At 38.4% G+C, this 23,210-nt stretch overlaps 1 protein-coding gene across 1 annotated transcript in view; it reads left to right on the top strand.

Moving 5' to 3' along the window:
- ADAMTSL3 (ADAMTS like 3) overlaps nt 1-23,210 on the top strand; it is a gene marked incomplete at its 5' end in the record, with an annotated part of 559,659 nt that overhangs the window by 378,319 nt on the left and 158,130 nt on the right. The window contains 5 exon segments of the mRNA XM_079701202.1: nt 10,949-11,060; nt 14,178-14,316; nt 15,662-15,712; nt 16,403-16,607; nt 21,728-21,875. Of these exon segments, the coding sequence (XP_079557328.1) occupies nt 10,949-11,060; nt 14,178-14,316; nt 15,662-15,712; nt 16,403-16,607; nt 21,728-21,875 (655 nt within the window).

Genomic DNA, 23,210 nt, shown 5'->3' with positions numbered 1-23,210 from the left:
TCCATGACCTGGCTATTGTAAATAGTGCTGCAGTGAACATTGGAGTGCATGTGTCTTTTTGAATTATGGTTTTCTCTGGGTATATGCCCAGTAGTGGGATTGCTGGGTCATATGGTAATTGTACTTTTAGTTTTTTAAGGAACCTCCATACTGTTCTCCATAGTGGCAGTATCAATTTACATTCCCACCAGCCATGCAAGAGGGTTCCCTTTTCTCCACACCCTCTCTAGCATTTATTGTTTGTAGATTTTCTGGTGATGCCCATTCTAACTGGTGTGAGGTGATACCTCATTGTAGTTTTGATTTGCATTTCTCAAATAATTAGTGATGTTGAGCATCTTTTCATGTGCCTCTTGGCCATCTGTATGTCTTCTTTGGAGAAATGTCTATTTAGGTCTTCTGCCCATTTTTGGATTGGGTTGTTTGTTTTTTTAATATTGAGCTACATGAGCTGTATATATTTTGGAGATTAATCCTTTGTCCGTTGATTTGTTTGCAAATATATTCTCCCATGCTAAGGGTTGTCTTTTCGTCTTGTTTATGGTTTCCATTACTGTGCAAAAGCTTTGAAGTTTCATTAGGTCCCATTTGTTTATTTTTGCTTTTATTTCCATTACTCTAGGAGGTGGGTCAAAAAAGATCTTGCTGTGATTTATGTCAAAGAGTGTTCTTCCTATGTTTTCCTCTAAGAGTTTTATAGTGTCCGGTCTTACATTTAGGCCTCTAATCTATTTTGAGTTTATTTTTGTGTATAGTGTTAGGGAGCGTTCTAATTACATTCTTTTACAAATAGCAGTCCAGTTTTTCCAGCACCACCTATTGAAGAGACTGTCTTTTCTCCACTGTATATCCTTGCCTCTTTTGTTATAGATTAGTTGACCATAGGTGGGTGGGTTTATCTCTGGGCTTTCTACCCTGTTCCATTAATCTATATTTCTGTTTTTGTGCCAGTACCATATTGTTTTGATGAGTGTCACTTTGTAGTATAGTCTGAAGTCAGGCAGCCTGATTCCTCCAGCTCTGTTTTCTCCCCTCAAGATTGCTTTGGCTATTCGGGGTCTTTTGTGTCTCCATACAAATTTTAAGATTTTTTGTTCTGGTTCTGTGAAAAATGCCATGGGTAATTGGATAGGGATTGCATTGAACCTTTAGATTGCTTTGGGTAGTGTAGTCATTTTCACAATATTGATTCTTCCAATCCAAGAACATGTTATATCTCTCCATCTGTTTTTGTGTCATCTTTGATTTCTTTCATCAGTGTCTTATAGTTTTCTGAATACAGGTCTTTTACCTCCTTAGGTAGGTTTATTCCTAGGTATTTTATTCTTTTTGTTGCAATGGCGAATGGGATTGTTTCCTTCATTTCTCTTTCTGATCTTTCTTTGTTAGTGTATAGGAATGCAAGAGATTTCTGTGCATTAATTTTGTATCCTGAAACTTTACCAAATTCATTGATTAGCTCTAGTAGTTTTCTGGTGGCATCTTTAGGATTCTCTATGTATAGTAGCATATCATCTGCAAACAGTGACTGTTTTACTTCTTCTTTTCTAATTTGTATTTCTTTTATTTCTTTTTCTTCTCTGATTGCTGTGGCTAGGACTTCCAAAGCTATGTTGCATAAGAGTGGCGAGAGTGGACATCCTTGTCTTGTTCCTGGTCTAGCGGAAATGCTTTCAGTTTTTCACCATTGAGAATGATGTTTGCTCTGGGTTTGTCATATATGGCCTTTATTATGTTGAGGTAGGTAAGTTCCCTCTATGCCCACTTTCTGGAGAGTTTTTATCATAAATGGGTGTTTTGTCAAAACTTTTTGTCAAAAGCTTTTTCTGCATCTGTTGAGATGATCATATGGTTTTTATTTTTCAATTTGTTAATATGGTGTATCACATTGATTGTTTTGCATATATTGAAGAATCCTTGCATCCCTGGGATAAATCCCACTTGATCATGATGTATGATCCTTTTAATGTGTTGTTGGATTCTGTTTGCTAGTATTTTGTTGAGGATTTTTGCATCTATATTCATCAGTGATATTCGTCTGTAATTTTCTTTTTTTGTAGTATCTCTGTCTGGTTTTGGTATCAGGGTGATGGTGGCCTCGTTGAATGAGTTTGGGAGTGTTCCTTCCTCTGCAGTTTTTTGAAAGAGTTTGAGAGGGATGGGTGTTAGCTCTTCTCTAAATGTTCATTAGAATACACCTGTGAAGCCCTCTGGCCCTGGACTTTTGTTTTTTGGAAGATTTTTAATCACAGTTTCAATTTCATTACTTGTGATTGGTCTGTTCATATTTTCTATTTCTTCTTGGTTCAGTCTTGGAAGGTTATACCTTTCTAAGAATTTGTCCATTTCTCCCAGGTTGTCCATTTAATTGGCATAGAGTTGCTTATAGTAGTCTTTTATGATGCTTTGTATTTCTGTGGTGTCTGTTGTAACTTCTTCTTTTTCATTTCTAATTTTATTGATTTTAGTCCTCTCCCTCTTTTTATTGATGAGTCTGGCTAAAGGTTTATCAATTTTGTTTATCTTCTCAAGGAATCAGCTTTTAGTTTTATTGATCTTTGCTATTGTTTTCTTTGTTTCTATTTCATTTATTTCTGCTCTGATCTTTTTGATTTCTTTCCTTCTGCTAACTTTGGGTTTTGTTTGTCCTTCTTTCTCAAGTTACTTTAGGTGTAAGGTTAGATTGTTTATTTGAGATATTTCTTTTTTCTTAAGGTAGGATTGTATTGCTATAAACTTCCCTCTTAGAACCGCTTTTGCTGCATCCTATAGGTTTTGGATCATTGTGTTCTCATTGTCATTTGTCTTTAGGTATTTTTTGATTTCCTTTTTGACTTCTTCAGTGATCTCTTGGTTATTTAGTAATGTTTTGTTTAGCCTCCGTGTGTTTGTGTTTTTTACTTTACTTTTTTTTCCCTGTAATAGATTTCTAATCTCATAGCATTGTGGTCGGAAAAGATGCTTTATATGATTTCAGTTTTCTTAAATTTACTGAGGCTTGATTTGTGACCCAAGATGTGATCTGTACTGGAGGATGTTCTGTGTGCACTTGAGAGGAAAGTGTAATCTGCTGTTTTTGGATGGAATGTCCTATAAATATCAATTAAATCTGTCTGGTCTATTGTGTCATTTAAAGCTTTTGTTTCCTTATTAATTTTCTGTCTGGATGATCTGTCCATTGATGTAAGTGAGGTGTTAAAGCCCCCCACTATTATTGTGTTACTGTTGATTTCCTCTTTTATAGCTGTTAACATTTGCCTTATGTATTGAGGTGCTCCTATGTTGGGTGCATATATATTTATAATTTTATAATATATTTTTATAATATAATTATATATAAGTATAATTTATAATCTAAATTATACTGTAATTTTATAATATATCTTCTTCTTGGATTGATCCCTTGATCATTATGTAATGTCCTTCCTTGTCTCTTGTAGCATTCTTTATTTTTATTTTTTATTTTTATTTATTTATTTTTTTGCGGTACGCGGGCCTCTCACCATTGTGGCCTCTCCCGTTGTGGAGGACAGGCTCCGGACGCCCAGGCTCAGCAGCCATGGCTCACAGGCCCAGCTGCTCCGTGGCATGTGAGATCTTCCTGGACCGGGGCACGAACCCGTGTCCCCTGCATCGGCAGGCGGACTCTCAACCACTGCGCCACCAGGGAAGCCCAAGATTCTTTATTTTAAAGTCTATTTTATCTGATATGAGTATTGCTACTCCAGCTTTCTTTTGACTTCCATTTGCAGGGAATACCTTTTTCCATCCCCTCCTTTCAGCCTGTATGTGTCTGTAGGTCTGACATGGGTCTCTTGTAGACAACGTATATGTGGGTCTTTCTTATGTATCCGTGCAGCGAACCTGTGTCTCTTGGTTGGAGCACTTAATTCATTCGCATTTAAGGTAATTATTGATATGTATGTTCCTATTACCATTTTCTTAATTGGTTTGGGTTTCTTTTTGTAGATCCTTTTCTTCTCTTGTGTTTCCCACTTAGAGACGTTCCTTTAGCATTTGTTGTAGAGCTGGTTTGGTGGTTCTGTATTCTCTTAGCTTTTGCTTGTCTGTAAAGCTTTTTTGATTTCTCCATCGAATCTGAATGAGATCCTTGCTGGATAGAGTAATCTTGGTTGTAGGTTCTTCCGTTCCGTTAATATATCATGCCACTCCCTTCTGGCTTGTTGAGTTTCTGCTGAGAAATCAGCTGTTAACCTTATGCAAGTTCCCTTGCATGTTATTTGTCATTTTTCCCTCGCTGCTTTTAATAATTTTTCTTTGTCTTTAATTTTTGCCAATTTTGATTACAATGTGTCTTGGCATGTTTCTCCTTGGGTTTGTCCTGCCTGGGACTCTCTATGCTTCTTGGATTTGGGTGGCTATTTCCTTTCCCATATTAGGGAATTTTCGACTGTAATCTCTTCAAATATTTTCTAGGATCCTTTCTCTCTCTTCTCCTTCTGGGACCCCTATAATGTGAATGTTGGTACATTTAATGTTGTCCCAGAAGTCTCTTAGGCTGTCTTCATTTCTTTTCATTCTTTTTTCTTTATTCTGTTCTGTGGCAGTGATTTCCACCATTCTGTCTTCCAGGTCACTTATCCGTTCTTCTGCCTCAGTTATTCTGCTATTGATTCCTTCTAGTGTATTTTTCATTTCAGTTATTGTATTGTTCATCTCTGTTTGTTTGTTCTTTAATTCTTCTAGGTCTTTGTTAAATATTTCTTGCATCTTCTTGATCTTTGCCTCCATTCTTTTTCCGAGGTCCTGGATCATCTTCACTATCATTATTCTGAATTCTTTTTCTGGAAGGTTGCCTATCTCCACTTGATTTAGTTGTTTTTCTGGGATTTTATCTTGGTCCTTCATCTGGTACGTAGTCCTCTGCCTTTTCATTTTGTCTGCCTTTCTGTGAATGTGATTTTCGTTTACAGGCTGAAGGCTTGTAGTTCTTGTTTCTGCTCTCTGCCCTCTGGTGGATGAGGCTATCTAAGAGGCTTATGCAACCTTCCTGATGGGAGGGACTGGTGGTGGGTAGAGCTGGGTGTTGCTCTGGTGAGCAGAGCTCAGTAAAACTGTAATCCACTTGTCTGCTGATGGGTGGGGCTGGGTTCCCTCCCTGTTGGTTGTTTGGCCTGAGGTGACCCAGCACTGGAGGCTACAGCTCTTTGGTGTGACTAATGGTGGACTCTGGGAGGGCTCATGCCAAGGAGTACTTCACAGAACTTCTGCTGCCAGTGTTCTTGTTCTGAGGTGAGCCACAGCCACACCCTGCCTCTGCAGGAGAACCTCCAACACCAGCAAGTAGGTTTGGTTCAGTTTCCTATGGGGTCACTGCTCCTTCTACCTGGGTCCTGATGTGTACACTACTTTGTGTGTGCCCTCCAGGAGTGGAGTCTCTGTTTCCCCCAGTCCTGTCGAAGTCCTGCACTTAAATCCCACTAGCCTTCACAGTCTGATTCTCTGGGAATTCCTCCTCCCATTGCTGGACCCCCAGGTTGGGAAGCCTGATGTAGGGCTCAGAACCTTCACTCCAGTGGGTGGACTTCTGTGGTATAAGTGTTCTCCAGTTTGTGAGTCACCCACCCAGTGGTTATGGGATTTGATTTTATTGTGATTGTGCCCCTCCTACCATCTCACTGTTTCTTCTCCTTTGTCTTTGGATGTGGGGTATCTTTTTTGGTGAGTTCCAGTGTCTTCCTGTCGATGACTGTTCAGCAGTTAGTTGTGATTCTGATGCTCTCGCAAGAGGGAGTTAGCACACGTCCTTCTACTCTGCCATCTTGAACCTCTGTTGTTCCCTTTCCCAATGATTTTAAATTATTTTATTTATGATTCTTTTTCGGTATTTGTTTCCAGGAGAGGTTTTTGTTTTTGGGGTTGTTTTTTTCCTGTAATGTCTTTTTTGGGTCTTGGTATTAATTTTACACTAGGTTTATAAAACAAATTGAGAAGTATTTCCTCTGTTCTTATTTTCTGTAACAGTTTGTGTGAGATTGCTATTACTTGACTAGTCAGATGTTTTATTCCCTTATGTGTCAGTTTTGTTTCAAAGAATTTGTCTATTTCAACTAGCTTTTTGAAAGTTATTGGCATAGATTTTTTTATAGTATTGTCTTATTTCTTCATTGTGTGGAGAATCTGTAGCGAGTCTTCTTTCTCATTCCTAATTTTGATTATTTGTCCCTACTCTTTTTTTTCCTTAATCAGTCATGTTGGAGGTCTATCAATTTTATGAGACTTTTCACAGAAACACCTTTTAGCTTTATAAACCACTTTAAAGTAGTTTCATTCTCATATCATTAATGTTTGCTCTTATCTTTATTGTTACCATTTCTCTACTTTCTCCAGATTCAATATGTTATTCTTCTAACCTTTTTTTATATAAATTTATTTACTTATTAATTTATTTTTGGCTGCATGGGGTCTTCATTGCTGCACCCGGGCTTTCTCTAGTTGCGGCGAGTGGGGGCTACTCTTCGTTGCAGTGCGTGGGCTTCTCATTGCGGTGGCTTCTCTTGTTGTGGAGCATGGGCTCTAGGTGCACATGCTTCAGTAGTTGTGGCAGGGAGGCCCAGTAGTTGTGTCTTGCAGGCTCTAGAGTGCACACTCAGTAGTTGTGGTGCATGGGCTTAGTTGCTCTGTGGTATGTGGAATCTGCCTGGACCAGCGATCTAACATTGGCATTGCCAATGCCAATCCCCTGCATTGGCAGGTGGATTCTTAACCACTGCACCACCAGGGAAGTCCTTTTCTAACTTTTGGGGATGGCTGTTTAGATCAGTGATTTTCATCCAGTTTTTCCATAACATATGCTTTTAACTCTATAAATTTCTCTCAAAGTATGCTTTAGATTTTGTTCCACAAAGTTTGATGTGAAATCTTTTTCTTCATCATTCAGTTAAGTTGCATTGTAATTTCCATAGTGATATATATGATATAGTGATATAGTGACTTACAGAATATTTAGAAGTGTAGCATCCAAGTATGTGGGAATTTTTAAGTAATCTCATCATTTTATACCTTAATTCTACTATAGTCAAATAATGTTATATTATTTTAATGTTTTGAAATTTGTTAAAACTTAATTTGTGGCTCAGAATGTAGCAAATTTTGGAAGACTATGATATGTAGTCTTCTGATGTTGGACACAATGTTCTACATATGTCAATTAGGTCATATTTATTAATGGTTTTATGCAAAATTATAACCTTACTGATTTTTGCCTGCTTATTCTGTTAGTTACCACAAGAGACCTGGTAAAACTATCACTATGACTATGCATTTGTCTATATTTTTTCTGTTTCTTGTCAATTTTTGAATTATATATTTTGAGGCTAGGTGGTTAGGTACACTCACATTTAGAATCATTACCTCTTCTAATGACTTGACCTCTTTATCATTGTGAAACTATTTTCTTTCAGCACTTTGAAGATATTGTCTCATTGTCTTCTGGCTTCCATTTATTCTGTTGAGAATTCAGCTGTCAGTCTTATTTTTGTTCCTTAGAAGGTAATGTGTCTTTTTTCTTTGCCTGCTTTCAAGTGTTTTCTCTTTGTTTTTGATTTTCATCAATTTGATATAATTGATAACTTTATAATTAATAACTTTCTTCTGATATAATTAATAACTTTCTTCTGCTTGAGGTTCCTGGTGCTTCATGAATCTGTAGCTTGATATCCATCATCAGTTTTGGAAGATTTTCTCATTTATTACCTCTTCAGATATAGCTTCTATCTTATTCTCTTTTTCTGGGACTACAATTATACCTTTATCTCAAATGTCTAATTTCCATTTTCTTTTTATCTGTCAGTTTGCTAATTCTCTGAATAGGTGTATATAATCCAAAAGTCAGCAGATTATGACCAGCAAGCTGACCAACTGTCTTTGTAAATGAAGTTCACAGCTACCCCCATTTATTTATATATTACTTGTGGCTGCTTTTGCATTACACCAGCAAAGTTGAATAATTGCAACTGAGATAACATGGCCTGAAAACTCACTTTTACTATCCGGTTCTTTAAGATAATATTTGCTGAACCCCAGTCTAGTCTACTAAGTCTACTCATTGAGAGAATTATTTAAATTATTTTGCTTTTTATTTGTACAATCACATTTTATTTTTGTTACAGTTTCTTTGTTTCTGGTGAAATTCTCCATCTTGTCATTTAGTCACAGTATCTTTGTCTAAGTGTTCTTAAAAACAGAGCCTGAGGCGAAAGCTATGTGCTAACACATGTTTTTTGACCATGGGAATAGAATGAGGTGTTGCTAGGCCCTCAAGCCGGGAAACAAGACATGAAGCCAAGGCCAGAGTTACAGGAAATGGTAGTGGTATACTTACATTTTTAAGTTTCTATCAGTTAATGCCCATATCTGGATTTCCTATTTTTCTGATTATATGTCTATTTTCTCACCTTTTTGGTTGGTGTTAAATTTTATCTTTGTTGTATATCTAGGGTTAAAGTTTTGCTGCATATAGTAGAGGAAAGATTATAGATACCATTTGAGACTGGATTAATTATTGCTTCTAGAAGACAGGTTAGCAGCTAATCACCTTCATCCATGGGACTGAAATAATTTGAATCTGGGCATCATTCCCTTTGAAAACTGGAATATTTCCAGTATTTTTTTTTTTGGCTGCGTTGGGTCTTCGTTGCTGCACACGGCCTTTCTCTAGTTGTGGTGAGTGGGGGCTACTCTTCGTTGCAGTGTGCGGGCTTCTCACTGCAGTAGCTTATCTTGTGGTGGAGCACAGGCTCTAGGCATGCAGGCTTCAGTAGTTGCAGCATGTGGGCTCAGTAGTTGCTGCACATGGGCCGTAGAGCACATGGCCTTCAGTAGTTGTGGTGCATGGGCTCAGTAGTTGTGGCTCATGGGCTTTAGAGCACAGGCTCAGTAGTTGTGGTATACAGGCTTAGTTGCTCCGTGGCAAATGGGATCTTCCCAGACCAGGGCTTGAACCCATGTCCCCTGCATTGGCAGGCAGATTCTTAACTGCTGCGCCACCAGGGAAGTCCTTTCCAGTCTACTCTTATTCCTAGGATACAGCTTTCTGGGGTCCTAGCTGAGAGCCTGGGCTGTTTACCAAGACTCCTCACCTTGGCGGGCCTGGAGCTCCAGGTTTTGCTGCCTCAGCCACTTGAGTCTGATGACAGGCCTGCTCAGTTTCTCAGCTGCTCAGTCACCACTTGTAAAATAGAAAATGTCTTGAGCAGAAAGGTGGTACTAAAGGTGGTACCAAATGTTATGCTCACATGTCTGGGCTTCCTTTGTGTCTGTGATATTGGCCCTGCACATCCTCACTACTATGGTAGTTTTCTGATGCCTTCAAATACATTAAAAAGTATTTTATGCAGCACTTTTACTTATTCTCAGTGGGAGGATTCATCAGAAACAAACCGTTCTTCCATAGCCAGAAGCAAAACTACTTAGAAGTCTTTTCTGTGCTATCCTCATCCCATCACTGTAACCCTGCCCCTCCCTCCCTCCACACACATCTTGTGTCTGGAATTTTTCACCATTTTATAATTGTATAGTTTCTTTTTACCGTTTTATAATTAAATACATCAAAGTTTTCTTTTTCGGTCAACCCTTATTTAGATTTACTAATAAGCTTTACTGATTTATTTCATCATTACTGCTTCTTACATCTCACTACTTTCTTGTGGATTTATATTACTTCTTTTTCAGTATATCCTTTCATAGTTTTTTTTTTTTTCCTAGTGAGAGTTTCTGAGTGGTAAAGTTTCTGTCATTTTGTGTCTGAGAAAAACTTTATTTCACTGATTACTGATTGATAATTTGATCATAGATTGTTTATAAGTTGACAATTGATTAGCAATGAATAATTTGGTTGTAGAATTCTAGATTAAAAATTATTCTCCCTCATCACTTTGAAGGTATGCTTTTGTTTTCTTGCATCCATTATTGCCCGTGAGAAATCTGATGTCATTCTGATTCTCACTCCTTTGTAGGGAATCATTTTTTTTCTTTCTGATAACTTCCAGAATTTCTCTTTACCCTTGTTGTTGTATTCTTTACAATGTCTGCTCAGAACTTTATGAATATTTTTAGACTGAGTACTTCTGTTTTTCGTAAGGTCTAGGAAATTCTCAACAATGATGTAATCAAATATCACCTTTTCATTATTTTTTCTATTCTTTCTCTTGAACTCCATGTGATGCTGGCATTTCTGGATCTATCTCCCACAGCTTACCTTTGTTTTCCCTCTCTTTTTCTCTTTGTGTTGTGTTCTGGGACTTTTCCTCAATTCATTCATTTGTTCAATCACGAGGGAAGGAAAAAAAAAGTAGGGAGAGGACTTGCTGCCTGAGTAAAATATCCTGAAAGTAAACTTACCTCTGTCTATAACCGCTTGCTCACTCTCAGTGGTTCCCCTCCTCTATTTTAATTAGATACTGGAAGGCTTCTATGCAAACACCATGGATTTGTGTACATTTGAGTTTCTATAGTTGTGCTTTCAGAAGGATTTTTCAGAAGGATCTGCTTAAAGATGCTTAAAGATGTTGTTATTATAAATGTAAGAATCGCAGTTTGTGCCATGTTGTAAGCAAACCCAAATTACATTTCCTGTCTCATTTCCTGTTCTCATGGAAACTAAAATCAAATGTATTGAGAAGAAAAATAAAACTTAAATAAATAAACTAAAAATACACCTACATTTTTGTGAACTCATTCACAGGCATAGAATTATCTGGAAAAATGACTCCAAGGAGATTGGTCAAAGATCTTCTGAGATCCCATCTATGACAAATCTAATCGAAATGCTGTCACATCTTAAAATTCTGGGAATCTTCATGTACCAGAGTTTATTGTGATAGATGTGTTTGTCTACGTAGGTGACTTGTGTTCACCTGATGTTGAAAGATGTTAAAGGCACTAGCTCCTTGCATGCGAATATGTTATCAAAGTTGTCTCTGTCCAGACCAGGTACACTGCGGCCAAGGACAGCGTGGTCCAGTTCTTCTTTTACCAGCCAATCAGTCATCAGTGGAGACAAACTGACTTCTTTCCCTGCACTGTGACATGTGGAGGAGGTGAGGCACAGACTTTGTTCATGAATATTTAGAGCTCAGAGTTAGAAATGACACGTTTGCTTTTTTGAAGCTGACTTTAAAGTTAGCGTGGTACTACCAAATGTAAAATAGATAGCTAGTGGGAAGCAGCCGCATAGCACAGGGAGATCAGCTTTGTGCTTTGTGACCACCTAGAGGGGTGGGATAGGGAGGGTGGGAGGGAGGGAGACGCAAGAGGGAGGGGATATGAGGATATATGTGTACATATAGCTGACTCACTTTGTTATCCAGCAGAAACTAACACAACATTGTAAAGCAATTATACTCCAATAAAGATGTTAAAAAAAATTAGCGTGGTAATTAGAGATGTGTAACCACACAGCATCTTACTCAGTGGCCTGGAATGCAGTGGTTTTAATGAATGTGCATTTGTTTTATGCTTGAACATAGGTGAAAACTGGATTTAGAAAACACCCTTTACTTTGGGCAAAGAGCTGGAAACATGTTTGCATGTCTCTCATGGACTCCAAAATAAAAGCCAAGAGATAGGGGGGATTTTTAATTCTTACCCATCAGAAAAACAAATATATCTTTCTTTTTAATTTATTCCCTAGCTCTCACACACACAGAGACGTTCTCATTTGGACACCTAAGTTAAAAGAGAAGCTTTCCATTCTGGGAGGGACATGTATAATGGGACTAAGCTTATTAGTTCAGTTGATTCAGTTCTTGGGAGGAGAATAGATGTTTCTCATAGCTGGTGCCCAAGGAAGGACACAATCAGTCCTGCTGGAACCTACATTGGAAGCACCTGGCTGTGTGACTGTCCACCATAGGTAGCGTTGGCTGTAAGGACAGAAGGAACATTTTAGGCTCCTTTTGGGGGTCTCCCAATATCCTTCCACTTTCTGTACACCGGCAGAATTTCAATACATTTGTTCATAATGTAGGAAGGCAGTCTGCCTTATTTCTTTCTCTTTTAGCTAGCTCTGTACTGCTACAAAATTAAAGAGGAAAATTAATTGTCTCTCCCCAAATTATAAACACCTGTATGCTCCTTGTCTCCTCCTAGAAATATGTTTCCATTTAGAGCAAAGATTTTTTTCTTTAACTCAAGGAGCTGTAATCTCATTCTGTTATTGTCTTGGGGAAAAATAAAAACATACACATAAAACCCACAAGGAAAGCATTACCAAAATTTAATTATGTTAGTAATCAAATCTACATGATTTGTGTTAAATGGCATTTCAGGGTTTTTGGTGTAATCAGGAAAATTAGCTCGCTGGTCTCCAAGGTATTTGGATGGACTTTCCTGGTCTTGTCTGCAATCATCTATGTGGGATACTTGAGATTAGTTTGGAGAAAGTGCCAAGATTGCCACTGTCATCTGATATTGCAGACTTTCTGGCAGATATTGGCACCCAAGTAATATTTTACTGACTCCATTTGGATTTTCGTTCCTGTGGTTTTGACCTTGCTTTTTATAACGCATACCAGTCTGTCCTTCTACACTCAGCTTACATTTAAGCCTTGACTTGTAGAAAGCTGTCTATTGGTTTATAAAACCAGATTCCTCTCAGCAGTTGGACCTTTAAATGTATTTTTAGAACTTTAGACCAGTTGGCTGAGGCTGAGAACTTAACTTTGGGGTTTTTTTGTTTGTTTTTTTTTTGTGTGGTTTTTTTTTTTTTTTTTTTTTTTTTGGTGAAGAGCTCATTCTGGTTTTGAAAAATTACTTTTTAAAAAACTTAACATGACACTTATGTAGTGACAGGAAACTTGGAATCAAATCTTTCAGGAAGTTAGAAGCATCATTTTGTGAGTTGTTTTTTAAGTTTATAGCTTGTGGAATGTTCACTTTCCTCAGAGACTGTACAAATTGAATTTAATAGAATCAGGAATAAGTCTCCATTCCTTCTTCTTTGAAGGCTTATGAGGCAGAGGGAGATGTAGGCGCGGAGAGTTTTGTTCCTCTCTGTATAGACAGTGCTTATTTTCCCAGTTAGAAAGTTTATTGTCATCAGAGGTACCCCTAGGTACCCCAGGACAGGAAATAAGTAGAATGTACAAGCAATGGAATATTTTACAGAAGAAAGAAGCAACAGTACAAGGGTAGTTCTCAGAAATGTAATGTTGAGTGAGAAAAGTAGAAAACAGAACAGGTCTTAAAACACAGTATCATTAATTTAGTCAAAACAGATACACACAAAACAAAATTCCATAAGACAGATGTATATTTAAGGACATATAAACAATAAATAGGTGTCTCTGGGGGATTGTAATGGGAGTGGTGGTGGGAGAAGAGAAAGTATATGGAAACAAGAGAGCCTTGCACAGTGCCAGGATGAGGAGACGTGACAATGGATAACTATCTTCTGTACCTGAGCTCCAAACAGTTTCAAAGGCGTCTATTGTAACTTTTAGTTATAAGTGCTAGGAGTACTTATAACTAATCAGTTCAAGTAGTCATTCTCAATCTTGGCCACACATATTAGTCAACTTAGAAGAACCTGAGAGTCTTTTTTAAAAAGTCTTTTTTTTTTTTTTTTGCTGCTGCTGCACCATATCACCTAGCATTTGTCTAGAGATTTACATTTTTAACAAAGCTTTGACACACATGACCTTATTCATTCCCCACAACAACTCTAAACCTAAAGTAGTTCGGGAAACTGAAAATAGCACTCAATCCAATTGTTAGCTCTCCATAGGTGCTTTGGCTAAAGAGCCTTACCCCCTTGGGATTAAGCAGTGGGCGTCTGCTGCTTCTACTACCCCACAGCCTGGGAATAAAGGAACAACGTTATTTCTTTGGTCTCAACGCAATCATGGCAACGCAATCATGGCAACAGAAAGCACCCACTCCTTCCACTTTGACCAGTGGAAATGCTGATTTCTTGGCTGCAGTGCTTCTGATTTAATTGTTCTTGGCTGCAGTGCTTCTGATTTAATTGGACCAGGAAGGGACCTGGGCATTGGTGTATATTAAAGCCTCCCAAGTGGTTCTGTTATACACCCAGGGTTGAGAACCACTGAGTTACGTTTCTTAAAGAGGAATAAAAAAGTGTGTGGCAAGTGATAACTTTGCCAAGTAAACCCCAAACGGATGCGATCTTCAGACTTTCTTATTTGCTGCTTTAGGGTATCAGCTTAATTCTGCTGAATGTGTGGATATCCGGTTGAAGAGGGTGGTTCCTGACCATTATTGCCATTACTACCCTGAGAATGTGAAACCAAAACCAAAACTGAAGGAATGCAGCATGGATCCTTGCCCATCAAGGTTTGCATAACTGCCCATACCCTTTTTCCTTTAAAAAGAAACAAATCAGCTGCAGCTGTGACTGATCCACCCTTGCCAGGCAACACATTGCCATTGCGTGACCTTGAACGTACACTGGTGGCAGGTACCTGTATTCACATTTATAACCGTGGTCAGTAGGAATTAGGCTCATCAGCTTACTCAGTCTAGTTCTCTCTAGCGGGCTATGTGTCCATGTGCTGTGATCTTTGACTGTTTATAATGAACCTCTTTGAGCATCTCCTACACATACAGCATGAACATTCTCTTCATCCAAGTACAGTGTCTAGTCCATTTGCCAGCCGTAAATATTAGTAACTCACCATTTTAGCTTTTTTTTTTTTTTTTTTTGTGGTACGCGGGCCTCTCGCTGTTGTGGACTCTCCCGTTGCGGAGCACAGGCTCCAGACGTGCAGGCCCAGCAGCCATGGCTCATAGGTCCAGCCATTCCGCGGCACGCGGGATCTTCCCAGACTGGGGCACGAACCCATGTCCCCTGCACTGGCCGGCAGACTCCCAACCACTGTGCCACCAGGGAAGCCCACCATCTTAGCTTTTTAAACTGGGTCACCAATCACCACGTTTTGACTTTTGAAGTGTACACATTAAATTCAGTATAAATAATGCATGGTGCAAGGAAGTGAAGAGTTTTAATGCCAGAGCAGTAAAGCTATGCATAAACTATCCTGCTGCATAATTTAGTACCTGATGATTGGATTGCCTGGGGAAGTTTCCTGGCTTTACTACAGTATCTTAAAATAACAGCATACTGTCAAGTCCCAGAATCCCCCACTTATCTGCCAGCTGGCTAAGGCAAAAGTGTGCAAGTGGAAAAGGAAGCATTCTCAGTGGATTTCATTTCCTATCACGAAGCTGTGCATGTCCTGTAATCCCAGGTGTATGTAATTATTGATAGAGGCCTTTTCAAAAGGCAAATTCTGTGAAACAAAATGGTTTTCTAAAGATCCTGCTAATATGACAGTGTGTTAATATCATTAATATATTTTATCAGACTAACCTGCTAAGATGATAAAAGGTAATAAATAGATTTATCTAAACTAAGAGAAACTCTTGCCTTTGATGACTACATATTACTAGTTCCATTTTCTACATTTTCATATAGAATTGGGATGTTGTGTGTCAGAGATTTTCCTAAAAATTAAGGAGATCGTGGCTGAATTTTGGGGGAAATGGTTCATAACACTCGGCATATTTAGTTTTTAATTTGAAAGAGCTCTGTCTTTTGGGATGTCACACCTGTACTAGTCAAATTAATAAATATGTTAGTTGATTAGAAATTATATTCTCACAATGATTTCATTTGTAGCGATGGATTTAAAGAGATCATGCCCTATGACCACTTCCAACCTCTCCCTCGGTGAGTTACAGGTTTCCTTTTTCTTTCTGTAATATGCTCTAAGTAATTTGCAAGGAACTGTAGTATCTGTAGCAATAGACTAAAATGTAAGAGGGGCAGTTATTAGACCTTTCACAGAGAGATAAGGGAACACAGACTTCAAGTCCATAAGAAAGATCTTTCTAAGAATTATATGGAATAGGCTGGCTCAGAGGGTGATGTTTTCTGTCACTGGAGATGTCAAGCGTATCTTGATAACTGGGTATTATAGAGGGACCTCAAGCATTGCAATTGATCAGAAATTTGCATTCCCTTTTATACCTAGATGACTAGGATGGTTCTTTCTGACTTTGAGATTCTATGATTCCCTAGTAATGTTGTCCATTGGTGTTTTATAGTTTAGGGACTGTTTGAAGATGCTTTCACACCCTATAGTTTAATTTATTTGATTCTCACAATGGCCCTGTTGTGGTAATACACAAGGGCAGGTGTCTTACTCCCATCTGACAATAACCTTCGGGTCAAAGGAGTTAAGTACCTCGTGACTGCAGATTGTGTGTAGCAGTTAAGATTAAAGTCTTAAGGTTCCAATTCTGTGCTCTGTCAACCGAACCACAACTGTTATCCCAAGGCTGTACTTTTTGCAATCAACTTTGCAAACTTGAAACAGGCAACAAATAAATAATGTGTTTTCGTTTGTTTGCTTTTGAGCTGGGAACATAATCCTTGGACTGCGTGTTCGGTGTCCTGTGGAGGTGGGATTCAAAGACGGAGCTTCGTGTGTGTGGAGGAGTCCATGCATGGAGAGATACTGCAAGTGGAAGAATGGAAGTGCATGTATGCGCCTAAACCCAAGGTTATGCAAACCTGCAATCTGTTCGACTGTCCCAAGTGGATTGCCATGGAGTGGTCTCAGGTAAGATTTGAGTACACGCCACTGTTTTTAGAAATTAATTAATTTTTGGCTGCATTGGGTCTTGGTTGCTGTGTGCGGGCTTTCTCTAGTTGCAGCGACCGGGGGCTACCCTTTATTGCGGTGCATGGGCTTCTCATTGCGGTGGCTTCTCTTGTTGTGGAACATGGGCTCTAGGCATGGGGTTCCAGAGTGCAGGCTCAGTAGTTGTGGCGCACGGGCTTAGTTGCTCCGTGGCATGTGGGATCTTCCCGGACCAGGGCTCGAGCCTGTGTCCCCTGCATTGGCAGGTGGATTCTTAACCACTGTGCCACTGGGGAAGTCCCGAGTACACGCCACTTTTTAATTCAATCTCAGATTTTAATGATTATTTGCTATGCTCCCAACACTGTACTGGGCAACTTGGGGGAGGCAGAAGTTGTATATGAACGGGGTTCCTAGTCCCAAAGAGCTTAGGAAGAGCCAGTTGGAGGACAGTGTAAGAGAGAACATTGCAGGCATCAATGCAGGTAAGAACAATTAATTAAGAACCGTAGTACATCTGAACGGAACAGGCATTGGAGCAGAGTTGACTGGGAAGTCTTTGTTGCCTTTGTAGTGCTTGACCCATCTTTAAGATTTAACCAAACGAGAGCCCAGTGAAGACATCACTGTGAGGTAGGGCCAAGCCGAGACGGCTGAGCAAAGGCAGAAATGACACAGAATGACTAGATGTTGAAAAAGGCCCTAATTCACCTCGATTAAAGAGAGAACCCACGTTACTAAGAATTGGAAGATTGGGGCTTCCCTGGTTGCACAGTGATTAAGAATCCGCCTGCCAATGCAGGGGACACAGGTTCGAGACCTGGTCGGGGAAGATCCCACATGCCGCGGAGCAACTAAGCCCGTGTGCCACAACTACTGAGCCTGCGCTCTAGAGCCTGGAAGCCACAGCAAGAGAAGCCACTGCAATGAGAAGCCCGCGCACCGCAACGAAGAGTAGCCCCTGCTTGCCGCAACTAGAGACAGCCTGTGCACAGCAACCAAGACCCAATGCAGCCAAAAATAAATTAAAAAAAAAAAGAATTGGAAAATTCAGATGGAGATGATAAAACTGACATTAGAGGTATGTTCTTAGTCTGGTGGTTACTAAGAAGCTTCGCTATTTTTGTTGAAGAAAATAAATGTAATATATTTTAAGTAATTGAGGCAATAGACTGATGCTGGGAAAGACCAGAGGCAGGCAGCCTATTTGGAAGCCATTGAGGTGTCAGGTGGTGGGAAAAGAGAAAAGGGCAACATCACAGAGGTATAACAAGGCCTTGTGTTAGATTAGCTTAGTTTCCTCTCTAGGGAGATGAGCAAGTAAACCTCTAGAGCAAATAAAGTGCAGTTGGATTAGTAAAAAAATTGCAGGTATTGGTATTTAATATTTTAAGCTTAAACTTTTAATTTACTAGAGGGTGAGACATAATTGACTCATGTTCCTTTAGCTCTTTTGAGTGATCCCTACATATTTAGTTCAACACACACATGCCTTCACCTATTTATTTATTCAGTGTGCCAGCTGCCATCCTAGGGAGTAAATAAAACCTGCTTCTACCCACCCCCCCGCCAAAAGCTCATAATCCAGCTGCAGAAACCATACACGCAAATAAACAGTTATGATACAGTGTGACACTGCAGTGAGCTGTATGATGTCCTGTATGGCCGGCACACAGAGGTGGGGTGATTCACTCTACCTGAAGGTGTCAGAGCAGGCTTCCGAAAGGAGGAAGCACTTGAACTGAAATTGAAGAGTAGAGATAAGTGAGTTTTCTGGGTGAAAGACCCACTTCCAGCCCCAGTTTACAGATGCTATCTCATCACAGTCCTTTTCTGATATCCCTGGCTCAAACTCATCACCCCCTACTGCTTCATTTGTACTTAGTAGCGCAGTAGTTATCCATCCTTTTTTGTTCACATACCAAAAGAAGTTTGGAAAATTACATACCCCTTTATATATATTTAGGTTGACATCTAAAATTTTTATCACAAGTTTAAATTAAAAAAAATCAAAGAATGTCATTTCTAACACGTCCTGAAGGCTGACATTTTAAAATAAAAGTGTTATAGCATTAAAAAAAATATGTCCAGTAGAATGTAAATGCCATGATGGTTTCTATCCTTGCCATCTTCCATTTTTAAAAAGTATATGAACAAGCTCTTGAATAATTTGAATGTTTTGCATTATTTTCCCCTTGAACTCACATTTTCAAACCACTCCCCCCCACAGAATTTATCCTAATATAATGTACTTTTATGCTTTAAAGTCTTTTATTGGTTACCCTATTCTACTTTTCTCTAAGAAAATACGTGTAGCAGTTGAAATTAATTTATTTTAATTTCCTATAGCCGTAAGGCTTTAAGTATTAGAAATGTTCCCCTGGATTAAGTTATTATTTAATTTTAGTATACAACCAAACAACAATTAAATGTATTTCGATTTCTCGTGAATGATTATTATACATACATAGTAAATTTTCCTTTGAAATTAGTCTTCCAAGAAGATGAGTGGGGCTTTAAAAAATAGTCCATTGCCAGAATGAAACATGGGTTCAGCAGTAATTTTATTCTTAATTTTAACTGTTGATTTCTTGTTTTAGTTTGTTTTGCATGTACACACTGGGAAGCCTTGTTCACATAAATCAATAGACTGAGATGGAAGGATTTTATTATGGCAAGGTCGTTCGGTTCTTTGAACTCGAGTTATATGCCAAAAATCATATTGTGATCTCTCCTCAAAAATCCACATTACTTCTACAACCTGCAGAGCTTGTTTTTCACTCTTACAGGTCTTACCCATATGTTCTGTGTTGTCTTTAGAGCTTTTATACCACCCCACCCCATCTATATCATGACTTTATTGTCACTTACAATACCCAAATGAAGGATTGTTAACCAACGCATCTCATTCATCCTTCTTGGCTCTTCATACTTTCCACTTTAAAAAAAATCAAACACATTCTCAGTGATGAGAATTTGCTATCATTAAGGATGTATTCAGCTTGAAAGAGGAGTTCTGGGAATGTCGTAAACACTGACCACATCCTTGGGGTAAGTGTCCAGCTTCCTGAGAAGCTACTAAGGAAATAATATTCCTTTGGATCGACCAGTTCTAGGGTAGTTATACCTTATAATCATATTGTTTTCTTTCTCTTTGGGGCAGAATTTTTTTTCTTTCTTGGCCAATATAAAATAGCCTCTTAAGATCACATATATTTCAAATAGGTGAATGTGGGGGTAGGTGAATCAGTTTCCCAGACGTCAGATATAATCTCAAACCTCACTAAATTCATTCAGTATTTGTTCAGTGGTCATAAGAGTGGCATGAGGGAATAAGAGAGGTTTCCTGCTGTTCTGCTCTTCTTGGAGATGGGTCTATGCTGAAAAAGGCCTCCATATCCTCTGCAACTCATCTGTGACAATTGAAGAAGCATCCATGGACTCAGGAAAGAATCTTTAAGCTTTATGAAGCAGTGGTGAAGTCATTATTTTGACAACAGGAGGCTCTGGGAAGGATTTCCACTCTGCCTCTTAGGAACTGCATGACCTTGAACAAGGTCCTTAGGTGGTGGGCTGTTCATTTGCTCATCTGTTAAATGGGAGTGAAGCTGCTAACCTGTCAGTGTGTCAGGACAGTTAGTGAGATCACATCTGCAGAACAGTGTGTGTTCTCTAGCACATGCCCAAGGCTTCTTGACCTCTCCCAGGGGTGGATCCAGGATTGGTGGGGCCTGAAGTTTATACAATATGGAAGTGACGTTTTAAAAAATCTATTTTATTCAAGTATAGTTGATTTACAATGTTGTGTTAATTTCTGCTGTATAGCAAAGTGTTTCAGTTATACATATATATATATCATACATTCTTTTTTATATTCTTACCCATTATGGTTTGTCACAGGATATTAAATATAGTTCCATGTGCTACACAGTAGGACCTTGTTGTTTATCCATCCTATATATAATAGTTTACATCTGCTAATCCCAAACTCCCAATCTATCCCTCCCCTACCAAGGAGGTGACTTTTTAAGAAGAAAGAATACAAAACACAAATATTGGGTATCTAAGTAAATGTGTATGTACAATAATGAAAGAAATTGTAAGAAATTACAAATTTTTTTAAGCTGACAACCCTAATGTGAACTCTGGACTTTAGTTAATAATAATGTATCAGTATTGGTTTATCAGTTGTAGCAAAGGTACCACACTAATGCAAGATATTAACAATAGGGAAAACTGTATGTAGCAGAAAGGGGGCATATGGGAACTCTCTGTACTATCTGCTCAATTTTTCTATAAACCTTAAATAGTCCTAAAAAATAAAGTCTTGATTTTAAAAACAAACCACACACACATATACATACATACATGCTCACCAACATAATGTACACAAATTGAAAACATATCCTGGATGTTCATGACATGAAAATATTCCATTCATAGACAAGAGTACCTTCCAAATCATAAACAAATAATTCAAGAAAAAAAAAAACAACACAAAGTTCATAAAAACTCAGAGAAAATAGCATAATGTTTTTATTAATTTTAAGTGCCTGATACATCTATAATATTTTTTTCCTACACTTTTTGGCTGAATACTCTTCGATGGCCCTTTCATATGACAACAATTTTGGAAGATCAATTTCTATACACAGAATAGAAAGATAATCCTCTAGCATGGTTGAGCAAAATTTGATATTTTTTTAAATTAGTAGTTTAGAAAAGTTTCTTTTGTCTTCACAACTTGTTTTGGATGATGTCATGTGAATTTTTAATCAAATTTGAGAAAACCTATATTAAGTTTCTTTCATATTTGCGTAGAAAGATTTCAGGGCATTTCAATTTTTCTTGCGCTGTGACCTCACCTGAAATACTTTTTGAATGGAGAATGGGAAGGAAGCCTTGCAAGGGAGGGGCCCTGAAGCATAAGAATCATGGGAAATCAGCCTCCACCCCCTTCCTTACATAATGTTTATCTAACGGTCTTTTGTGTTTAACATTCATGTAGATTAGTGACTCTCCTGTGCATGAGACCTTAGTACCTTTGTGGATCTCTTCATGAACGAGAATTTCATTGGCTTCTCTTTTCATCTTTGAAGTGCACAGTGACTTGTGGCCGGGGATTACGTTACCGGGTTGTTCTGTGTATCAACCATCATGGACAGCACGTTGGTGGCTGTAATCCACAACTGAAGTTACACATCAAAGAAGAATGTATCATTCCCATCCCGTGTTACAAACCCAAAGGTAAGTTTGTGGTGCATTTTAAAGTTAAATCAAACGGTGTTTTCCAGCTCTCTTACTAATATTGCAGCATTTAAATTTCAATGTACTAACTTTCTTATAAAAATTGTTTTACTGACAGATTATAGTAGACCCGTCCACCTAGATAAAGAAGTTAGACCTATGTGACTAATTGGTCTGGAGAAGAAACTGAGCTCTTATTGATTCAGTACATATAGAGTGGCTCCTGTCTAGGCTTATATTAACATTTCTTGGTGGGCATAAAATAATTTGATGCAGTCCCTGCTTTGAAGAAAAAGGAGAAGGAGGATGAAGAGAAAAAGGAAAAGGAAAATTCCCACATGCCTTCCACCAGAGTGTACACTTCTTGAGGAAGGAACAATGCCAGCTTCATCATATGTCCTATTGCCTACCATGAATGAATGAAGACTTTCAGTTCCCAATCTAGATTTATAGATGCACTTAGAAATTATTTTGTAGTTCCCACTTGTTCCACATGAATTAGCAGAAATGGGTAGCATCCATGGGTAAGGAAGTCTTGGCATCATCTTTTGGATGTATGTTCCTCTCTAGACATGATTATTTCCATATACGTACTTTAGTGAGGTATTACTAGTCCTCGTGACAAGTATTTCCTTTTGGAAATGGAAAAAGAATTACTCCCAAGTATCAGTGCCAAGGAGTCTTCCTTAGTACTTTGGAGAAGATGATAAAATTCTTCTTCATTATTTCTGGGTGCATTATTTATACAAATAGCCTCATAGGCAACTAACTATTCAAAAAATATTTATTTGATGATGTCTGTCTTCCAGAAAAATCACTGGTTTCCATGCAAGGTACAAACACTGATTATATAACTTCCCAGTGAAGTCTTTTCTCCGTATTTCTGCAGTCAGTGGTACTTTTATAGCCACTTTCTTAGTGTCTGTGATTTTCCTGAAGCAGTCCAAAATTATTTCCTTTCTCATTTCATAATTAGATTGTTTCTTTCTTCACATCTTAGGAAGCTTCAAAGGACAGAAAGGGGCACCAGCTTGCCCCTGCAGGCCAGTGGTAATTAGTAATCATTTCCCTCAACAATTATAGCAATTAAAGTTTGAATAAACCATAGCACTGACTCTCCTCCTCCCAACTTTCTAAGCCTTCTATGTTATTTGCTTTTCTCTATTAATTTCCTCATTCAACGGGCAAAAAAATTTGTGGAAAAAGAAAGCAAACTGATAACGGTTGAAGTAAGAGCTTTAATATGCAAACAACAGATATTGGTACTGATTTATAAAAGGTATTTTTATGCTAACTTGGAGAATGTATTCAACTGTGTCATGGGGTTGTTTGGTT

The sequence above is a fragment of the Hyperoodon ampullatus genome, assembly GCF_949752795.1.
Source record: "Hyperoodon ampullatus genome assembly, chromosome: 3".
Classification (NCBI taxonomy): Eukaryota; Metazoa; Chordata; class Mammalia; order Artiodactyla; family Ziphiidae; genus Hyperoodon; species Hyperoodon ampullatus.
Note: the sequence above shows the minus strand (reverse complement) of the source record. Positions and strands in the feature narration are given on the sequence as shown.